Source organism: Peromyscus maniculatus, chromosome 12, assembly GCF_049852395.1.
Source record: "Peromyscus maniculatus bairdii isolate BWxNUB_F1_BW_parent chromosome 12, HU_Pman_BW_mat_3.1, whole genome shotgun sequence".
Lineage (NCBI taxonomy): Eukaryota > Metazoa > Chordata > Mammalia > Rodentia > Cricetidae > Peromyscus > Peromyscus maniculatus.
Genome location: NC_134863.1, coordinates 16,761,413 through 16,784,045, shown reverse-complemented (window position 1 = coordinate 16,784,045; position 22,633 = coordinate 16,761,413). Strand labels below are relative to the sequence as shown.

Sequence of the window (22,633 nt, the reverse complement as noted above, 5' to 3'; positions counted from 1 at the left end):
AGCCCCATAGTTTGTGACAAGGGCGTCTTCCCACTCTGTTCTAACTGGGAACCTCGTCACTCTTTTGTGAGTGTCAATACAAACAACACATAAATTAGGGTTGTCCTGGGTACTTCCATGAGGTCACAGCTTCTCAATGCCTAAGTAGAAAACTCATCACTGCCACTGTCCTTCAGGCCATATGCAGCAGACTGGAGTCAAAGGTATATGCCACCTCTCTATTTTGCATATATTCTTCTTGCTTTCTGGAACATTCTCTTCATGATGTCCTTCACCCTAACTTATGGCCGTTCCAGAATCCCTCCTTCAGGGAAGTCTTTCCTCATCTCCTTACCTCCAACCTCAATCACTGCAGTCTAGTCAACATCTGTGATAAAAGTTTATTGCTGGAGATTTTTTACTCTTTTGGGGGGCCCACAACTCAGCTCCCAAATAAATCACACATAGAGGCTTGTTCTCACTTATGAATGCCCGGTCTTGGCTTGGCTTAGTTCCTTGCCTGCTTTCCTTAACTTATTCTGACTACCTTTTCCCATTCTCTAACTTCTATAAATCTTACTCTTACTCTGTGGCTCACTGTGTAGCTGGGTGGCTGGCCCCTGGAGTCCGTCTCCTTCTCTGGCTCCTAGCTATCTCCTCCCAGATTTCTCCTTCTATTTATTCTCTCTGCCTGCCAGCCCCGCCTATCCTTCCTCCTGCCTTGCTATTGGCCAGTTCTTTATTAGACCATCAGGTGTTTTAGACAGGCACAGTAATACAGCCTCCCAGAGTTAATCAGACGCAACATAACCAAAAGTCACATCTTAAAATAATATTCCACTACAAAGGTTCTAGTGTCCTGAGAACAGGCAGCTGTCTGTAAGATGCCCTCCAGCAACGTCTACTTTCTGATCTGTATGTCTTGGGTGACACCCTCCTTTTCTACGTGGGTTGGTTTTGTGACTTACCTCTAGAACAATGCAGGGTGTTGCAGAAATGACGAGATGGTCCTTCTAGGATCAAGCTACTGAACACTAGCTCCCATCTGACTTGACTCCTCTCCTCCCCAACCCCTCTCTTGCTCTCTCCAAGAGAATCCAGCAGCCATGTTGTCAGTGGCTCTATGAAAAGGCACAGGGGCGGGGTAACTGATAGCTCTGGCAGCTGCCAGGGAGGGCTTGGTCTCCCAGCGGCAACCTGAGTGTGGGAGAGCGGTGTTCTTTGACAGAGATCTCATAGACCACTGGCAGCCTGGTAGAGGCTTTAGAAGAGACGCTGAAGCACAGGAATATGGTTGTTGGTTTACACAACCGAGTTCCAGTTCAGTTGTGATAGTTATCTCAACTTCCATCTTTTCCCATTGTCTCTTATGTACTCCAAACACTCTATAATAATAGACACGAAGTACATCCTTCCCTTGTAAGCTTACTCTGAACCTCCTTCCACTCTTACCCACACCACAAAAATCCAATCCCATGATCTCATGCCAGAGATTCCTCTTCTACCACTTCTTCCCACTCAAGCCCTCCCTTTTTTTTTCCATCCAGCACACCAGATCACATCCTTGTAATTTGCCAACCCTACTATCAGGGAGTTTATCTCCTAGCTAGCCGCTTTCTCTGTTTTATTTTTTTAACCAAACATTTCTCAGATTGTTACTAATCTTACCTTCTAAAAGGAAAATATAAATTGTTTCAGAATCCTCCCCCAGAACTCTTAACACTGGGCCAGGATATGACTAACCTGCAAACTCCTCATACTATCATTTGAGGTCATTCAGAAATTTCTAACAGACCTTTAAAACAGCTGGGCCCTAAGACATGGGAAACTTGACACACCACACTAGCCAGGCATCACCTATCCACCTCTTCTAGACTGATTTCCTATTCCCAACTCCTACTCACTCTACATGGCCCTGTCCATTTTGCCCACTCCCAAGGACCTCTTCCTTCTGCCCACTAGAAATTCTATTCCCTTCCCTTGTGACCATAACAAGTTGACTCGCTACTAGATCCCAAACCAAAGCTTGTTTTGGAAGCATGTATATGGTGTGCACTGATCTGCCTCCCGGGGAAGTTAAACATCTTGGAGGCAGAGATTATGTCTTCTTGTTCCTGTAAAATATTTTTATGATGTATTATTATGATGTATTTTTACAATACATCAATATACACACTATAGCCAGATCTCAGGAAGGACTCCTTAAGCAGAATGTAAACACTAGTTAGATAGAACTACATTTATGGAGCTGCTTTTGATTTTCAAAATGCTACTGGAAAGGGAGATTATTAATAAGAGACTTAAACAAATAAAAGCAATGACCACAAACCACCTCTGAATCTAAGGGGGAGAACTCCATTAGAAAGAAGTACATTAGTGCCTTTAATCCACCAAGTTTGAGAAAACAACAAAATAGCAGCTTCCACCAGGTCATTTCTTCTTAATTAAAAGCTATTCAGATTCCTTTGGTCCACTCAATTTTCTGGTCAGGTCAACACAAAGTAACTACCAGCATTCACACTTCTCCCTGTCTTCCCAGCCATACTCTTGGAGTTATGCAACCCTTGGGGGCGGCATACACTCCAGCTATTTGCTCTGTGCTCATAATTACATTGTCTAGACAGGAGATGTTGCTGGAGCAATAGGAAAATATTTTACAAGGTGTTCCGCAGAACCACACTTATAACAGTGATTAGAACATACTGACAGACGCGAAGCCAGCAGAATCAGCCTGGGCCGGGAGCCGATTTTACACAGAGCAGAATCCCTTTGAAGCTCTCAGCTGAGGAAGAGATGCCAAATTAGAATGCTGGGGGCATGGAGCATCACCTTGGCCTTCAGATTCTTGGGTTCACAAACACAAGGCTGAGACGACAGAAGAGTGTCTAGGAATGTACCCCTCTCTATGCTCATCCCAAGACTCCAGGGGCAGAGGATGCTCCCATTGTCATTAGTAACTCCAGTGACTGGACAGGTGTTGGTCACAGAAACCAACTCCCCAGGCCTGCTTGGCTTCTGTAGAGAACAAATCTGTATGTTTACAGAATGCAAATGGGAATGGCACAGAGAGATATAATACCTCCCTCTTGCAGAAAGACATGTCTTAGCCTGGGCCACTCTGCTCAGCTTTGGCTGGTGTATCCATGTGACAGCAACAATATTTTCCAGCAGAAAAGCTCTTCAGAGCTACTTTTCACAGGAGGAATTGATTAGGTAAAATTGTTAGTTCACAAAAATGATCGGCTTCTGTAAGATTGCTATGTCAATAGAGGCCCATGCGAGCATGAGCGTGCCAACATAGCAAAGACATGCGAGGGCCATTGTCACTTCAGCAAAATGAGATTCAGCAAGGACAAGAGGCGTATCCGGAGAGCTGGTCAGGACAAGGTCCCGCCAAGCCTTTACTTGTGCATCTGTTGTACAAATGCTTATTCCTCATCGGATACTGTTCTCAGCATTGTGCATGTTTAGCTCATCAAACCTTGGCCCAGGAACTGACATTACGACATCCCACCTCCAGTGGGACTTACAAATGAGCAAAGGGAGGCAATGGATTCAAGGAACTTGGTCCAGGTCATTCAGAGGCAGGTCTGCCTGTTAGAGTTCAAAGGAGAAGAGAGTGAAAGAAACGGACCCTTTAGAAATTAAAATGCCCTGGAGAATAAGAATTAGGCGTGGCCTGGCGGTGGTGGCTCGCAACTTTAATACCAGCACTGGGGGAAGCAGAGGCAGGTGGATCTCTGAGTTCCAGGCCAGCCTGGTCTAGAGAGTGGGTTCCAGGACAGCCAGGGCTACATAGAGAAACCCTGGAGAGAGAGAGAAGAGAGAGAGAGAGAGAGAGAGAGAGAGAGAGAGAGAGAGAGAGAGAGAGAGAGAGAGAGAGAGAGAGAATATTAGGTGCTAGCAAAGGTGGGGGCCTCCAAAGGTAGTGAACCTCTGTCTCAGATGATCCCCCCACCCTCTATTTCCAGGAGCAGAAAAGTCATTTGACTACTCAGAATCTGACTTTCCTGATAATCCTCTGTGAACACATTTTTAAAGCAGGAAAGGTGAAAAGTCAATGTGGTTTTTCTCATCTTTAAACATATTTGCAAAACACTTTCACGGTGATGATCATTTAGTGCTGCTATTGTATTACCCTAAGAGGTGACCTGTAAGGATTTAATTATTGATATTTCATCAACTGGAAAGTGAGGCGCATTAGAATTAAAGCTATGTCAAGTATGGTAGCACATGACTGTAGGCCCATTGCTCAGGAGATTAAGTCAGGGCAATTGTTAGTCTGAGGCCCGTCTGGACCAAACATGGAAACTCTGTCTCAAAAGAAAAAGAGTTCTAGTGTTTTGTTCAGATTCAAATGGCATAGACATGTGTGGGAGGATTTACTCTGATGGTGGAAACCTAGTCCTCCCTGCACCTATTTTTCTGGCAGGTTATAAACACAACACAATTATGGAAATTAGTTTTCAATTAAAATCTGGGACTGGATCTAATTATGATAGGAATAACATTTGGGGTTCCCATTGTAGAGCTCAGGCTACTTCCTAGTGTTTCTGTGGTGAATGCTATGATCTGAGAGAATCTCTCTTCCTTCATCTCACAAATAAGTGATCTCTACTCTTCAGTTTTCTCTTGCCAGTACTCCCATTCTTTCCGTTACATACACAAACACACACACGCACGCACGCACGCACGCACGCACGCACGCACGCATGCACACAATACACTGAATTAAACAAAACAACTGTTTTGTAGATGGCAGCACAGGGCATACACTGGCGCATGCTCTGCTCAACTGTGATGGTCTTCATGACTGAGGAGAAGGCATAGTTCCCGTGACAAGGAATAAGGTCTTCACCCTGATGGGCGAAGAGGAGGAAGAAAAAGACCAAGTGCAGAGACAAAGAGGAAAAGAAAACAAACAAAAACCAAAGGGAAGGGATAGGGGGAGACTGGAAAAGAGGAGAGGAGAGGAGAGGGGAATGGAGGGGAGAGGAGGGAAGGAGAGGGGATGGGAGGGGAAGGGGGAGAGGGGGAAGAAGGGAGAGAGGAGGGGAAGGGAGAGGGGAGGGGAGGGAGGGGAGGGAGGGGAGGGGAGGGGAGAGGAGGGGGGAGGGGAAACTGGAGGATGGGGAAGGGAGGAGGGGGGAGGGGAGACTGGAGGAGAGGGGAAGGGAGGGGAGAGGAGAGGGGAGGGGAAGGGAGGGGAGGGGAGGAGAGGGAGGGGATTAAAGAGAAAGGGGAATAAGAAAGAAAGAGAAAGAAAGAAAGAGAGAGAGGAAGGAAGGAAGGAAGGAAGGAAGGAAGAAAGAAAGAAAGAAAGAAAGAAAGAAAGAAAGAAAGAAAGAAAGAAAGAAAGAAAGAAAGAAAGAAAGAAAGAAAGAAAGAAAGAAAGAAAGGGGATCAGATTTTGAGACCCAATGTAACAGGCAATAGCTGATGGTGTCTGGACCCCAGAACCTCTCACTTTTCCTCTCTGTAAAATGCACCCCCCAGCTTAGCTTCTTCCTGATCATTGACAAGGAACTGTCACACTGTCACGGAGGAGACAGGGCACCTGACCAGCAGCTTTACCACCAGCAGCCGGGGGTATCCTTGTTTTTTTAGCTGTAGTTTCTTTGAAGGCGAGACCTCACTGGACCGCCCAGGATTTTCTCAGGCGTCCATTTGTCTTGTTCTTAAGCAGCTGGTTCTCCCTTGCCTCCTACTCTGCCTGCTGCAGCCTCACTTCTGACCTAATAGTGGTGACTTAATACCTGAGAAGGGCCAACTGGGTTGGGAGCAAAGATAACAATCAAATTAATCTACTTAGTTCCGTGTTAACAAAAGTTTTAATCTTGAAGAAAAGCAGCGCTTGTGAACACTTGAGAACCACGGGACTTATTACAAAGCGCTTTCTGTCCCATCCTTAGAATCGAACTAACACTGAGGCTGTTAATGAGAAAGGACTATTAACTGCCCCTTTAAAAAGAAAACTGGGGAAACTGGGGATAGAACCCAGAGCTGGGCTCCTAATCCAGAGCTCTGATCCACGTGAAGGTCCTGCTAAAACTCCCTGAACAGTACCCACTCAAGAATCCCAGTCAAGCCAGATGTCTGCCTCTGTGCACAGCTGCAGGCTGCTGGCCCAGCCTTTCTCACTCTCACAGCAGGACACAATGCTGGCTAAAACCACACAAGTTAATTAGGAGGCCTGGCGTTACACCAGTTCCCGATGGTCATGATTGGATGCCTCATGGGAGAATGAATAAAATATTCCATAAAAGTAAGAATTGTTTGGTGAAACTCATGAAAGAAGAGGGCAAAGACTGAGAGACTTGAGGAAATACACGGAGGTCTCAGAGCTTTCCAAGTGGGGGTTCAGTGTAGATTAAGAGAGAGTGTCGAGTGGAAGCGTTACTCAAGAAAATAATCGCTAAAGTGGGAATGCTTATTGTAAGCAAAATGTATTAAAACGTGATGGTGTAGACGTCGTGAATAAAAACCATAGACTATCGTATTGAGTTATGCCTGGAGCTTGGAGCCAGTCAACGGTAGGAAGGGACACCAACCACAACTGTAAATTTGAAAAAAGAAAAGAAAAAAATAACTCCCCCGAGTTTCAGACCATGTAAACATAAACAGCATGGCAAAGTGTTTCTAAACTCTAGTAATAAAGCCGAGTGAGAGAAGTAAGGCATGGCTCCTATCTGACTGTGCTTAAACAGTCCACCACCACAAACAACCTCCACGCTGGACTGTAAGGTCAAATTTAACTCAGCACTACATGGTAATACATGGCAAAATCAGAGTGATTCAGAAAGGAGAAATTTAAAAAGAGGTAACGATGTGCCCCAAAAAGTTTTAAAAAGAACATAAGGATTGAATACTTGGTAGAATGGGCAGTTTATAGTAAGAAATACATTAAACGCCTACAAAAATGTGTACATTAAACAGCACAGTATTCATATCTATTATGTAAATTAATTAAAGTAAAACAATTACCATGCTAACAGGAAAACGTAATTCTTCTATATCAGCCCATAATGGACCAAGTGGCCAAAAATATTACTAAACAAATAGGTAAAGAGAGAAAATATAAATACGATGGCTGTGTGTCTAAATATCATTTATCAGATTTGGAACTCAGAAAGCAAAAGCATCATTTTCAAATATTTGTGAATGAAAAAAAACCTAGCTGTGTGAATGTAAAATAGTCAGTAAATTATAGAAAGTAGAAAAAGTAAGAGAGTACATGATCATCCTCAAAGATCCATCAAGCCACAAGACATACAGAGTTATTTACATTTATTTTTATTTAATTATTTATTAATAATTTTATATATAATAATTGTTATTTGTTAAATAATTATTTAATAAAATGTAGTAATATTTAATGATAAATTAGTGTTTAATATTAAATTATTATCAAAGGCACCAATCTAGAAAGTCTATATTGTAGCTCCAAACTGTGTGGCATTTTGGAAAAGGCAAAGCTATAGAAAAACCCTGAGTGATCACTAGTGGCTGGTGGTAGGTAGAGATGTAGAGTCCAGGAATACTGCTGAACACTCTACACAAGACCAAACAGCTTCGCAGAAATAATAATTCTCCTTTCCAAACCATCAATAATGTTAAGATTGATGAACTCTGCCACAAAGCAGCCACAACACATACTATACATGAAAGCCAATGGATGGACCAAAATCTGATTATGATAAATATTTAATCAAAATGTGAGCAGAAAAAGAACAAAGGAACCAAAAATAAAAGGAAAAAATAGAGAGCAAGTAGCAGGTAGCTGATCGTATCAAAAATCACAAAAATGTGAAAAGAGTAACCATTCCAATTAAAAGGCAAGTATGATCCAAATGGATTAACTGTGTGACCTATGGGACTGTGGCAAGGAACACACAGTAAATACAGAGGATTACTAAGTAGAGGCGAAAGGATGGAGAGTGATATTCTATGGGGGAAGTTAGGTATAAAAATGATGGAGGTGATAAAATAATATCAGATTTAACATTTTTTGTTTGTTTGTTTTTTGAGACAGGGTTTCCCTTGTGTAGCTTTGCGCCTTTCCTGGAACTTACTTGGTAGCCCATGCTGGCCTCAAACTCACAGAGATCTGCCTGGCTCTGCCTCCCGAGTGCTGGGATTAAAGGTGTGCACCACCACCGCCTGGCTAATATCAGATTTAAAACAGATCGTTAAAACACTGGCCATTGCCAAGGATAAAGAGGAACACTGAGAAGCTGGAGAGTCGCTCAGCATTTAAGAGCACTTACCCTTCTCGTAGAGGATCCAGGTTCAGTTCCCAGCACCCACATAAGGTGGCTCACTACCTTTTGTAACTCTAGTTCCAAGGGGTTTGATGCCCTCTTTTGGTCCCCTGAGGTACCTACAGGCATGTGGTACACATAAACTCATACTTTAAGGGGAAAAAACCCCTCATATTCAAAAAACACTTATTTTTTAAAAAATAATGAAAGTAAAAAACTTTTACAGACACACAAATTTGATTACTTTCTAGGAAAATATTTTTACAGGGGAAAATTGAATAATGAAACAAAGCTCGTCTTATCAGAAAAATATGCTTATCATTGTATATATGTATCTAATAGAACACATCCAAAAAAACACATGAAGCAAAAATCAACAAAACTAAAGAAAGAACTCAGTTACACAATGACAAACGTTAACATTTCTCTTCCAGGCTGTCATGGTTTGTGTCTGAAATGGCCCAAAAGCCCATATATTAAACACTTGGTCCCTAAAGAGTGGCACTAGTTTAGGGGGCGGGGCTAGCTGGAGGAAGAGAACTATGAGGGTCTGCCCTTAGTCATTGGCTCTCTCTCTGTGTCTGGCTCCTGTCCCTCATGAAATGAACTACATCCTCCACATGCTCCCAGAGCTGACAGATGTTCCAGCATATCAGTCCAAGAGAACTTGGACTGAAATCTCTGGAACTGTGAACCAAAGTGAATGCTTCTGTTCTGTAACTGGTTTTCTAAGGTATTTCATCACAGATACGCTAAAAACGACTAATAAAACTAACTGTTGTAAAACTGGATAAAATTCAGTCACGTTGTAGATAGCTACATTAACATTATCAAATACAGTATCCTAATTCATGTGCCAGCCAACTTAAGCAAAAAATTGGTGCTGTCAAGAAGATATATAGCAGTTTAGTCCATAAAATAAATCTCAATATATTCATAAGGTCTTAAATGAAAGACATGAGTTCTTGAGGCTGGAGAGATGGCTCAGTGGTTACAAGCAGTGGATACTCTTACAGAAAACATGGGTTTGATTTCCGGCACCCACATGGCAACTCAGAAGAATCTGGGGCTCCAGATCCAGGGGAATTTGCTGTCTTTTTTCTGGCCTCCACAAGCACCTGGCAGGCACATGGTGCACAATGTACATGCAGAAAAAATATCCATCATATAAAATAAATAATAGTTCTTAATGTAAAGATATAGGTTCTCTAAATGAAAATTCAGTAATATAAAGATATTTAGAAACAAATCAGCTGGTACAACTTGTAAAGTATTTATGGATTCAGAAAGAAATCACAAGAAAAATAATTAGACAATACCTCAAAATGAAAATAGAAATACAGCACATTTCAATTTATGTGAGGCACCAAAAACAATAGTTAAAAGGATAACTTTGAATGCTTATAGGAGAAAACATGAGAAATCTTGCATAATAACCTTGGTTTTTTTCTGTAATCAGTTATAGAAAAGTTAGCCCCAAATAGACAGGTGAAAGACATTGTAGAAAAAAAGAGCAGAATTCAGTAACTAGTAACCAAGCAATAGGGATTGCAGCAAAGGGGGACAAAAGACGTGTCTTTCTAAAGCTAAGTTCATAGATGAGTAGGAAACACAGAAGACACAAACCACCCTTAGCAAGAAGTGAAAACATTACTAACATGTCTTACTGATGTCAAAGGGCAAATGAGGAATATTGTTAGTAACTTTATACCTTCAAATACAACAAGCCCAAATATGCTTAAGACATTTCTTGAAAAACAAAGTTCACTAAAGTTAAAGTAAATCAAAGAAAGTGTAATTATATAACATTCGTGAAATAATTTTATTTCAGAAACTAGTCCACCTCGTCATGTCAAGATTTCCCATGTTAATGTGATCAAACTTTCAAGACAGAGATTAAATTTTCTACAAAATAAAGGATAAAATATTTCTCAACCTGTTGTACGAGGACAGCACAATGCACATATTAAACTGTAACAACACCAAAGTAACAAATGACAGACTAATGTACCCCGTGCATGTCAGCACAGAGTTCAATAGAATAACTAAAACTGTACTGTGCTTTGATGAGCAGAATGGACTAAAAACTGTGGAAATACCCAGAGATGTGTGAGGAAGGCAATACACCATGCAGGTACATTTCAAATCAGTAGGGAAAGGTGGAATGTTGAATAAATGATGTAGAGAATGTTAGCCGGTTGACACTCTATTGCCCTACTCAAGCAAATTTCAGATGAAATAGCAACTTGACCATGTTTAGAAATTAAATTATGAGCTCAAAACATGGAAATGGATATTATAATTCCATTACAGATAATATCTCCCTTGAAAATTTCCAAACCCTGAAAGAATGATAGCTCTGACACTTAGGAAGCAAAGGCCATAAAATAACATTATAAAGTTCTAAGTGCGGTGACACACTAGGATGAAATGCATCCAACATGCAGAACAGAAAACAGATGATATTCTTGGCCAGGCAGTGGTGGCGCACGCATTTAATCCCCGCACTCGGGAGCCAAAGCCAGGTGGCTCTCTGTGAGTTTAAGGCCAGCCTGGTCTACAGAGCAAGATCCAGGACAGGCACCAAAACTACACAGAGAAACCCTGTCTCAAATAAATAAATAAATAAATAAATAAACTCCCCCCCCCCAAAAAAAAGAAAGAGATGATATTCTCTGACACATAAGCATCTCTAACAACTCCAAAAGGACAAATACTTGGTCTTGTCAAAAAGGGGGCATTTTATAGAAAAATTTACTCCCTTCACATTCTCCTGATGTAAATTAAACAAAAAAAAATTCTTTAATCTAGCTGACTGGCAAAGTAAGAAAGTTTCATTACACAATGTTAGTGAGATTAGGTATCAAAGGATACCCTCTTGCATCAACATTTACATCTTATATGGTGGGCATTTGACTATCTCTGTGAGTCAAGATTCACATGACTTTAACATAACAAATTCCACTCCTGGAACTCTAGGTTACAGGTGTATTTGCACATTTATGCGAAGCCCCACAAGCAAGACTGTTTACGGGAGCACAGTTGGTCATAGCTAGGGCAAACGTGGCTGTCCGTCAGCCGTCGGTGAGAAGCCAGCTAAGCAGGTTTAAATAGGAGCACTCTGCAGTAACAGAGGCTAGAACTGCTCTGCAGGTGTGTCGAGTTTTAAAGATGTACACACAGAGACTGCTATTTTGTGTCTGCAGGCAATGTCTTCAAAAGTAAGCAATAAATTGCCGGTGTCTGTGTAAAGAATGTTGGATAGAGGGTCTCCAGGAGTGGAAAACAGAGGTCTTAAAAATAAATATTTTGTGACATCTAAATATATTTTACACGTGTACACATGGTTGAAAAACCTACTTGTTCTAAAAGTTAATGAACTAAATGAGTTGGTTACTTCTTGTTTCCATGAAAAGAGCAAATGAAACACAGCTCTTTGATATATGGTAAGCTTTGGTGAGGAAACCGATATGCTCATTCAAGGTGCTTGAGTTCTCAGATCTGAAAACCTGCCAAGCCCAATGCCAGGTGCTTAGTGGACAACAACAACAAATGATGTCGACCTTCTGTAAGCTGACCGTTCTATGAGAAGAGCTCACCTTCAGCCTTTGATGAAGATGGCTACCCAACAATGCTCCCAGGTCAACACTCCTCCTCTGCAGACCTCACCCAGTCCCTTGTTCATGATCTGCAGCTGTTGAGCTCCCGGGAGGAGTTTGAAAAACTACACAGCTCCTGACTATGGGGAGGTCTGTCCTCTGGTTTTACAGAACAACTTGAATACCCAACCATATCAAATGCCCCAGACCCTGCCTTACTCTTTGGGGCTATGCTGTTCCTCTGCTTGGAGTACCATTCTGCCTGCCTGGATAGCTCCTGCTCAACAACAAATACGAACTTAAGTGCTTCTCCAGGGAAACCTTCTCTGATTGTTTGCCATATGAACTGTGTAGGAACTTTTCCTCTATATTCTCATAGCTCTCCCTACCTAAATACATTTAGCTATTAGGTTCTCGTTCTAAATTACCAATTTGCTTAAAAATCACATCTCTGGTGCTTAACATAGATTAGAAGCTAACTTGATACTTTGATGAGCTTAGTGGTAGGACTTCCCTTCTCCTCTGCTTCTTCCAGCTTATGTTACTCAATTGACCATGTTATTGATGTCTTTGCATATGTCTGCCTTGCTTCACAGCTGCTCCAAGTCCAAGGCATCTTACTCACTTGTCCAGAGACATCCCCGGGAAGACAAACTTGCCCAGGCAGAGGCGACAGATGGCACTCAGGGGGATCTGCTGCATCTGCACACAGCTAAGCATGATGAAGTCATATTTGCAGATCAAGAGGGTCTTGTCCGTGAGCAGCAGGACCTTCTCCTTCTCGTTGTTCCAGTGGTCAATCCTGGAGGAACAACCACAGGGCAGAAGCAATGATTACCAGGCCTCTTAAACAGAAATAACAGCATTCACTAAGACATCAGGCCCTGCACAGAAAAGGGGGCTGAGAAGTACCTACTGCCACCCTTTGTCTGCCAATCTGCCCCGGGTGTGAGAGATGAGGGAAGACTAAAGAAGCCATGGAAATAAATGTCCAAGGACCACAGAGCTCAAGATGCTTCCCCCTTAGATAAACCCATTTGAGGAAACCCAAGTCTGCATCATCTTGACCTCCAACCAATTTGTACTTCCTAACTCTCCCAGCTCTCCAGGAAACCTTCATGGAGGAGCAGTAGGATATCCTCCTCCAGGATACCAGGAATGTCACTGTCCTAACTGAGGCTGCACTACAAAGTCCTCTCACTGCCAACTAGCTTACACCGATCTCCAGGAACCGTTTGCTAGGTGGAGATGAAAGAGAGTTAAATGAGGATCACCATGACCCAAGCAATCACATCCATCTGGGGAAGAGATAGCCAAGCAACTGAGCAACAGACACTTGGTAAGTGCTCACCGATTGGATTCGCTCCCAAAGTGAGAGACTTTCGGGGTACAAGAGGAGTGTTTTGGCTGTGAATTAAGAATTCTGAGAGAAAACAGGAAGGAAATATAACAGTGCTTTCTAATTAGGAGGGAGTAGTTATATTCTGCAGTTCTTGTCAATATAGCAGATCCTTCAGGATGTAAGACTTCATGACTTATGGGGCTGGCAAAATGGCTCAGCAGTTAAGAGCACTGGCTACTCTTTCAGAGGACCAGGGTGTGATTCCCAGCATCCACATGATGGTTCACAACCATCTGTGATTCCAGTTCTAGGAGATCCACCTCCCTCTTCTGGCCCCCGTGAGCACCAGGCATATACATGGTGCATATATAAGCAGGCTGCCAAAATATGCACATATATAAAATAAATACATTTTTAAAAGACTTTATGACTTGTTAGAATTTAGTGTGTGCTTTTTACTAAAAGATTGACCTGTTTGTTTCGTGACCAGTTCATGTTAGAATTCTGGCCACATGTAATCAGTCTAGTGGTTGAGGGTTATGGACACCTTGCCCCCACCCATTTCCTGAGCAGTAGCCATGGTGCAGTTCTTAAGATGTAGACCGAATGGCATTACTTCCTCCACTTTGCTGCACAATTCCCCTTTAACTTAGGGTTAAACCCAAGGCTCCTAATACAAATTACCCATTTCTATACAGTCTAGAGTCATTCATCTTACAGCAGAGAGAACACTCAGTGTCCTAGTCACAGTTCAAATCCATGGGTTTCTTAAGCTACTTTATAAGCCCATTGCCTCATTAGGCTGTCTAGAAGTGGCTTCACCCTTTCTCTTCCTGCATAGATCTACATAATTCGTTTTTAATTTTACATTCATTATAAACATATTGCAAATGTATTGTATTTTATTACATAATTATAATTACATGTGATTTTATTTTAATTACATAAATATCTTTGATAGTGAAAGTATAAAGGCCAATGTGAAGTTCCATGGCTTCCATTCTGAATGGCAGCTTCCGCTGTATGGAAGTTCATCAAGTGGTCTAGCCTTTGAGTCTGACTATCTTCATTGTATGGTTTCTTTAATCTACATAATTTCTAAGAAGGAATAATATACAAACTGTTTAGCAGTGGGTACCATAAGGACACTACCATGCAGAATAAATACTGCTTACAGAAAGTGGCCTAGTTCAAGTATGGGTTATCAACCCTATTTGTATGAAAATGTATGAGGAAATGTGTATGTGTTTATGAAATAAAAACATATGTGTCTGAGCAAATAAATGGATGTCAATGGTGATTTTGAATCCTTTGGAGAAAATTACTATGTGAATGGAAAGATGAATTTGTATCATTTAATAATCCTGTATGATTATAGAGTTTTAAACTTCTTTTGGGCTTTAGTAACTTGTCTGTAAAATGGACACAATACTTACCTCACTATTCTGGTGGCGGAGTATGGGAAGTGACTCCATTGGGGTTCTAAACTTCTCAGTGATGAGCACTGATTGTGGACATAGGTCACTAAGGGGCTTTGGGGAACTGAATATATATGCCATCTTCTTTGTGGTATAAAGATGGGTAAGTGAAAATAAAGTTACATCCATGGGAGGGGGAACTGGAAAAGCATGAAAGAAGAAACTTCTCTTTAGGGATGAAATAAAAAAAGAAAAGGAACCCCAGGAGACGTCGGCATTGACTGGGACCCCAGTGTGCTACAGCCATTGTGCATTTACATGTATTAGTGGTCCATCTGCCCACAACCCCTCGAAGGAGGTAATATCTACAGTCATTCTGCTAGAAAGTTAAGTCACAGTTACAGTATGGTGGAAAGAAGCAGCCTCAAATACGAGTGGTCTTACTGAAGTCAGGTTCTGTGGTTCCCACCCACTCTAAACAGCAACATTGAACTTCTCCTCTCCTGAGAGATGATTCTTGATAGTCCACTTAACATGTTCTGTCTTAGGAAAGACTGGGACGGCCTGTCCGCTATCTACATAAACCTCTCTAAATAGACCTTATCTACTTAGCAGTGTGTTATACATGGCTGCCTAATAAACCACACTTGTTTTAAGTCTGAGAGAAGAAAAACCTGCAGCTTTTGGTTGAATGGTTTTACTGAAAATGTCAGCACTCCATAATGAGATTTATTTTTAAAGGTAAAAGATTCCGGGAAAAAGGAGGATTCTTTTTAGGAACACAGAGGGCTCCACTGTGACACAGACTGCATAATTTACATGTGGGGATGTCTGAGTTCAAGGAAACACTTGGGCCTATAAATAGCTCAGGCCCCCATCCCCAGCTCCTAGGTGGTGGTGTCTATTTGGACTTCGGTCATATCTTCATTTCTTCCAGAACTCATGCAAACATTGAACCACATAGTCCTGAGGCGAATGCCCTTGAAGTTTGGAGGGTAATAATAACAAACATAGGGGAAGGAATAACAGCCACACAGAGCTGCTGTAGCTCGGGGAGATTACTGAGGCCTGGGACATCAATGATCTCTTTTACTACCCACAAAACCTAACGCTTTGGACTGAATGCAATCACTTCTGCTTTAAAGTTGCAAAAACTAAAATGATACGCTCGGTATGTTGCACATAGCAGACTCATATATACACGGGCCTGAGACGAATATTGAGACATCCAATCTAGGCATAGTTTTGGCTCTCTCCCTAGTGACACCCCCAAGCAAAGAACCCTTAGCATGTATGCAAATGTGGTCAAACACCTCTTTGAGGGCCACTTGTGACCCTACATGTCACTGCAGCAGTTCCTTTCTCTAGCAAACTTCCCCAGACACATATATATGGAGAATATGCATGTGTGTGTGGCATAGGCAGATACAGTATACATATAGAGAACTATATAGATATAGTGAGTGAACATCTGTATATATGTGTGCATATAAACATGTCTGCATATGCACATATATATGGAGTATGCATATGTGTGCTGCATGGGCAGATATAGTATATATATAGAGAGTGATATAGATATATAGAAAGTGCACATATGTTGCTGGAGGGCTTCTCTCCAGGTTCCACCAAGCCCCGCAGTCCCACAATCCACGTATAAAATAATCACTCAGATGCTTATATTATTTATAAACTGTATGGCTGTGGCAGGCTTCTTGCTAACTGTTCTTTTATCTTAAATTAACCCATTTTTGTAAATCTATACCTTGCCATGTGGCTGGTGGCTTACCGGCGTCTTTACATGCTGCTTGTCATGGCGGTGGCTGCAGTGTCCCCTCCTCCTTCTTCCTGTTTCCCTCAATTCTCTTCTCTCTTTGTCCCACCTATACTTCCTGTCTGGTCACTGGCCATCAGTGTTTTATTTATATAGAGTGATATCCACAGCACACATACACATGATATACAAATATATGTGTGCATATAAACATAAAAATATATGTATGTTTGTGTGGCATGGGCACATATACATATATGCATGTGGAGGTCAGAGGTCAAAGTCAAGGGTCCCGCATTGATTCTTCAACTTATTTTTGAGACAGAGCCTCTCACTGAAACTGGAACTCACAGACTGGCTAAACTGACTGGCCAAGACCTCAGGGTTCTTCTGTATCACTCGCCCGCCCACCCCCAGTGATGAGATTTTGGGGATTCACCATAGTGCCAGCTTAACATGGGTTCTGGGGACACAGGCCTGGGTCTTCATGCATGGACTTAGGCCCTCATGTATGGACTCAGGTCCCCATGCACAATTAACGATTGTCTCCCTAGCCACCAAAATAACTACTTTTAAAATTAGAAAATATTTGCATCTCTCTGATTGATCAGGTTGCTAAACAGTTTTTAAAAATATTTCTTAGCCATTTTATTTCCTTTGAGAGCTTTCTGTCAGATCTATAGCCCCTTTTTATATTGGGTTGTTTGTTTTCTTGAGTTTTGAAGAGCCTTATGTGCGCTGGCTGTGAACCCTCTGTAGAAAAACAGCTGACGAAGATTCTCCTCATTCTGTGGACCTTTGCTTCCCTTGCTCGATTGTTTCCTTTGCAGTACAGAGCTTTCTGTTTTAGGATTTCCCACTGGTGAAGTTGGGGAACTAATGCCCGAGCACACAAGGTCCTAGCTGGAGATTTCCTCTCACCCCAGTCAGAGCCGCTAAGATCAGGAAAAGCAAGCTGACAGCAAATTGCGAAGAGGTGCAGCTACTATGGAAATCAGCGTGAAGAATTCTCAAAAAGCTAAAAGTAGAGCCATCATATGATCCAGCGATACCGCTCCTTGGCATACACCCAAAGGACTCAATATCCTGGTCCACAGATACTTGCTTGGCCATGTTCACTGCAGCTGCCGTCACAATAGCGAGGGAATGGAAGCAGCCTAGATGTCCATCACCTGATGAACGGGTAATGAAAACGTGGTATATATACACTAGCGGATTCTAGTCAGCTATTAAAAAATAGAATTTCAGGTAAACAGATGGAATTGGAAAATATTATACTGAGATAACCCAGACTCAGAAAGACAAACACTACATATTCTGTGTTATTTGTGAACCCTGGCTCTGAATCTTTGGGTTTGAGCCTATAACCTAGAGCAACCACAGAAGCCAGGAGAGAGAAAAAGGGCCACTAGGGGAGGGAACTATAGGGAGGGGGATAGCAGAACACAGGGGTTACAGGAGGGAGGGATGGACAGACTGCTGGAGGTGTTAACTGGGGAAGAGGGAGGGGGGAGTGATGAGGACTGGAGCCACTGTTCCGTACCAGTGTTTTCTGGACAGGACAGAGGCCATTCCCATGGACTCTCAACAACACGCCTGCTTCCACAAGAGCTGTCAGGACCACACCAGTTGAGAGGCCAACATGAAGGAGGAAAATTTCACAAGACTCCACCCCTAGATGAGGATTACAGAATGGCTGCTGAAGAGAGGAGGAACCGGTCCTTTTTCCCAGGGAGGAGATCCTAATCCTAATGGTCAGCCCTAAACACACGCAAATACGGACAGCATCCATAGGCTTCCACTCTCACCCCCCCCCCCCGTCCATACAAACACGTCTGAAGAGGTCATTAATTTGACAGGGAGGGACTGAGGGGACACGGGAAAAACTGGAGGGGTGGGGTTGCTGGAAATGACGTAAACATGGTGTGCTCATTTACGAAATCCTCAAATAATTTTCAAATAAACTAAAAATTTTAAAATTGAATTAAAAGATGGAAAATACAAACTTCAAGCTCCCAGTTTATCTGCTATCTGTTACATGGACCCTAATCCTCCAAGTGGATGTCATTTCTTCAAAGAACAACAAAGCCGTTTTCAGTACGTCTCCCATGGCCGTAATCACACTCTCCGAGGTACAGTTTATTTCTATGTTGGACTTCACATATTGAACGGAGGAGGTTCCTCTGGTGCAGAATCTATACATTTATACCTGGGTCTCTGTGCTGTACCCAGCAAGGTCTCAACAAACAAGGAGATGGTACGGTGAAAGAACAGAAACCCACCACCATCTATCTCCCGATGTGAGACACAGTCCTCACTGGCATCCCTTACTTCTGCCTCAGTTCCTCAGCACCAGCATCCCTGTCTTTCTTGGCAGGTTGGAGGAGCCTTATGTGCCCAGGGAGGAGAGGACCTGAGAACTCCAGCTCCAATTTCGCGGAGATGACAAACTTCACCAGCAGAGGGCAACAGCGAACTAACAATGACAAACTATACTTATCCTGCAAGCTACCAGGTCCTGTTTCCCAGTTATCCAGTATCTGGTCATCCCTGGTACCCTTCCTGCAGCCCAGACCTGTGTCCAGTGATAGATACTTCAGTTGTTCTTTTGAGACAAGGAGATCAATTTGTTGTTTGTAAATGAGCTTCTAAAAATTATTTTCTAGTAATGTCATCCCCCCATGTGTGTGTGTGTGTGTGTGTGTGTGTGTGTGTGTGAGAGAGAGAGAGAGAGAGAGAGAGAGAGAGAGAGAGAGAGAGAGAGAGAGAGATGCATACCTATCACTCAGTACAGGCATTTTCCCTGTTTCTGAAAAAAAGTTATTATGTATTATCAACAGGGGCTCAGCCCTTGAAGAGGACACAGCATCTTGGCTAGCCCAGAGTCAGCGGACTTGGAGAAAAACACTGAATCACTCATTTTACACACATTCCTTGAGTAGCCACTGGGTTCTAGAATCTGAAGAGAATCCAATTTGGGTTTGCTGTTCAAACACAAACTACATGGCGCCAGAGCAAAGCAAGCCCTGCCTACCCCGAGTTAAGTGGAGTCTTGTAAATGTTGAACTAAATCCCCCACATAGTTTTCTTTCGGTCCTTTGGTTAGCATTTCTCTAAGCCACTCCGGTTTGTTTAAAGTGGGAGCCCCTCAAAAGATACACAGTTTCTAATAAAAATCCAATACTGCAAACCTTTCTTAGCCTCAGGTCTGTAAACCTGGTTGCTTGTGAATCAATTGTGTGTCCCCACTACCCTGCGCTACCAGTCATGTACCAGGCTCTACGCTCCTTCTTAGGAATACTGAGAAGGTCTACCCTGGCACACACACAGCTCTGTGTTGTGAGGAGAAACACATACAAGAAAGAATTGCTCAGGGCCCGGAGGTATGATGTGGCTGGATGGAGGTTTAACTCAGATCCACAGAGGCAAACTCTGGTCTCATGGTTCCCTGCCTGCTGCCCACAGGGCTGAGGATAAAGAGTCTCTGGCATCTACTCCATGCCCTGGCAGAAGGTTCTCCTGAAGCATGCCATTTTCTACAGTCTGGCGTAGATCTTAGTGCTGGGAAAGCACAAGCTGAGAAGTCTGGATGACATTTCGTAAGGTGAAAAAGGGAAAAAAAAACTCAGGAGAATTTATTTCTTGAGTGTTTTTTAACATGTGCCTAACATTGGGCAGATGGAGGATGCTCGTAAGAAACGGATAGGAAGGGAATGGGAGATATCTCAGTTGGTAAATTGCTCTCCTTACAAGCACAAAGACCCAAGTTCAAGTCCCCAAACCCACATAAAAAATGCTGTGTGTGGTGACATGTGCTTGTAGAGACATGTTGGGAAAGAGACAGGCAGATCCAGGAGCTCTGACCATCTACCAGCCAGCCAGCCCAGCCTACATGCAGAGTTGCAGCCCTGGGAGAGTCTCCATCTCAAAAATCAATGAATGGATGTCACTTGAAGAACAAATCTAGATTCAACAGTCATGCATGCACACGTACCCTAGTACACATTCTCATTCTCTCTCTCTCTCTCTTACACACACACACACACACACACACACACACACACACACACACACACACACACACGTGCGCGCGCGCGCACATACAGAGGAAAGACCTAGAAACACACTGTGTCAGTTGCTATGATAATCTTCACCAGACATCCCCCACAAGTAGAGATAAGTAAACTGAGGCCCAATAAAGAGTTTCGTGCTGCCTGTTCGAATCAATCCATGTGTTGGAGCCCTAGTCCCCAACATTGACATTAGCAGATGGAACCTTGAGGTGGTTAGGTTTAGATGGGGTCGTGAGAGAAGAGCTTCTTCGGTAGAATGAGCGCCTCATAGGAAGAAAAGACAGTGGTTTCGTTCCTCAGCACAAACACACAACAAGAAGCAGTTTCTGCTGGCCAGAAACAAGGCCTTCAATGACAAGCATGTGAACCCAATCAGCTGGCATGCTGATCTTAGGTTTTGTGCCTCTGGAACTAAGAAAAAAATGTCTGCTGTGTCACCCATTTGATGCCCAGTGTTCTGTTATGCTAAACGAGCCAAGATGGGACGTTAACTTGCAAGGGACATATAACCCGCATTCATCCAACATGTGTGCAATGAGTTCTTGAGGTTGCCGCAAAATCAAACCGCCATCCACTGGGGAAAGACTTTAAATTCCTCCATTTAGTCAGTAATGGTTACTGAACGGCTGTGTAGGTCTATACAATGTTCCTCTGTATCGGACTAAGAAGGCTTCTACCATGTTCCCTGTGCCCTAAGAAGCTTATAACCAAACGAAGGAAATACAAGCAAATTCTTAGGTAGAGTTATAAACGAGATTGAGATTTACACAATGGGCAACTGACGTGTGATTAACGGTTAACATTTACTTGATCTTCCTTTTTCGTAAGTTTTTCTCTATGAGCTTCATTCATGTGGATTGTATCCTTTAGACATTCATCAACTCTGTGATGAAGGTCACAGTACCATCACCATCACAGATGACAAACCACAGCATAAAGAGGTAAAGTAACCTGCCCAGTGCTGAAAAAATTACTAAATGTATTTATCTGCTATATGTGTGAGTGAGTGCACACATGGTGTGTCACATGTATGGGCATGAAAGGACAACTTGTGGGGTCATTTTTTACTCCCCCCCGCAGATAAAACTCTTATTGAAACCTTAGTGATGGTCAACTTTACCTGCTGAGACATCTCACCAACCCAGCCAATGCTTTTAATTAACAACTCTGAGCCGGGCGGTAGTGGCGCACACCTTTAATCCCAGCACTCGGGAGGCAGAGGCAGGTGGATCTCTGTGAGTTCCAGGCCAGCCTGGTCTACAGAGTGAGATCCAGGACAGGCTCCAAAGCTACACAGAGAAACCCTGTCTCAAAGAAACAAAAAAAAATTAGGTTATTGGGGCTGGAGAGATGGCTTGGTGGTTAAGAGCACTAGCTGCTCTTCCAGAGGTCCTGAGTTCAATTCCCAGCAACCACATGGTGGCTCACAACCATCCATAATGAGATCTGATGCCCTCTTCTGGCCTGCAGGGATACATGTCATATACATACACAATAAATAAATAAATAAATAAATAAATAAATAAATAAATAAATAAATAAATAAATAAATAAAACTCTGTTGAAGAAAAGTACTTGATGCCACTGAGAAAGTAAAAGGATATCTTGAAGAATGATCCAGAGATTTAGCTAGACATAGAATTATTAAGTCAGACAGACAGAAGCAGCAGCATGTCCCGCCCCCCCCAATACAGGGCATGTTACAGGACGGCTGACAAGATGAAATGTGTTGCATATGAGATTATCAGAACCATGGAAATTGAGTCATTCAGAGAAGTTGGCTATAAGTCACAAAAAGTCTGATACAGGAGAATGGACATGGGGTCTTGGAGTCTAATGTCCTTTAAAAAGAAGCTACATGCAGTAGGAGACCTTGCAGCGTGGTGGTAAACCAAATATTTCCAGGGCCTGCTCAAGGAACTGGAGTCATATCTAAAAATGTTCAGCCCACCTGGTAGCTGCTCTTTGAACTGAGTCCTGGGGAATTTTTAGGTAGCATTGAAAGATGTGTGCATTTACATAACCTTTTATGTTGGAATGCATCAGAGAATTTCCAAGTATTTCTTGTCCAACGCAGAGAAAGAGTCCCTTGCTGTCGTAAACCAGGAAAACTAAGATGAAAGAGACCTACTGCTTCATGTCACAGTCCCAGCCTAGCCCCATGCAGAGATACTGGCTTATAAATGC

General features: G+C 42.6%; 1 protein-coding gene across 2 annotated transcripts in view; it reads right to left on the bottom strand.

Annotated features, from left to right (window-relative positions):
- Positions 1-22,633, bottom strand: part of Tprg1 (tumor protein p63 regulated 1) — a 158,308-nt gene that overhangs the window by 54,542 nt on the left and 81,133 nt on the right. For both annotated transcript variants that reach the window (XM_042259116.2, XM_076548650.1), the window contains exon 4: positions 12,465-12,641. In XM_042259116.2, coding sequence (XP_042115050.1) covers positions 12,465-12,641 — 177 coding nt within the window. The remainder of the gene's footprint in view (positions 1-12,464; positions 12,642-22,633) is intronic.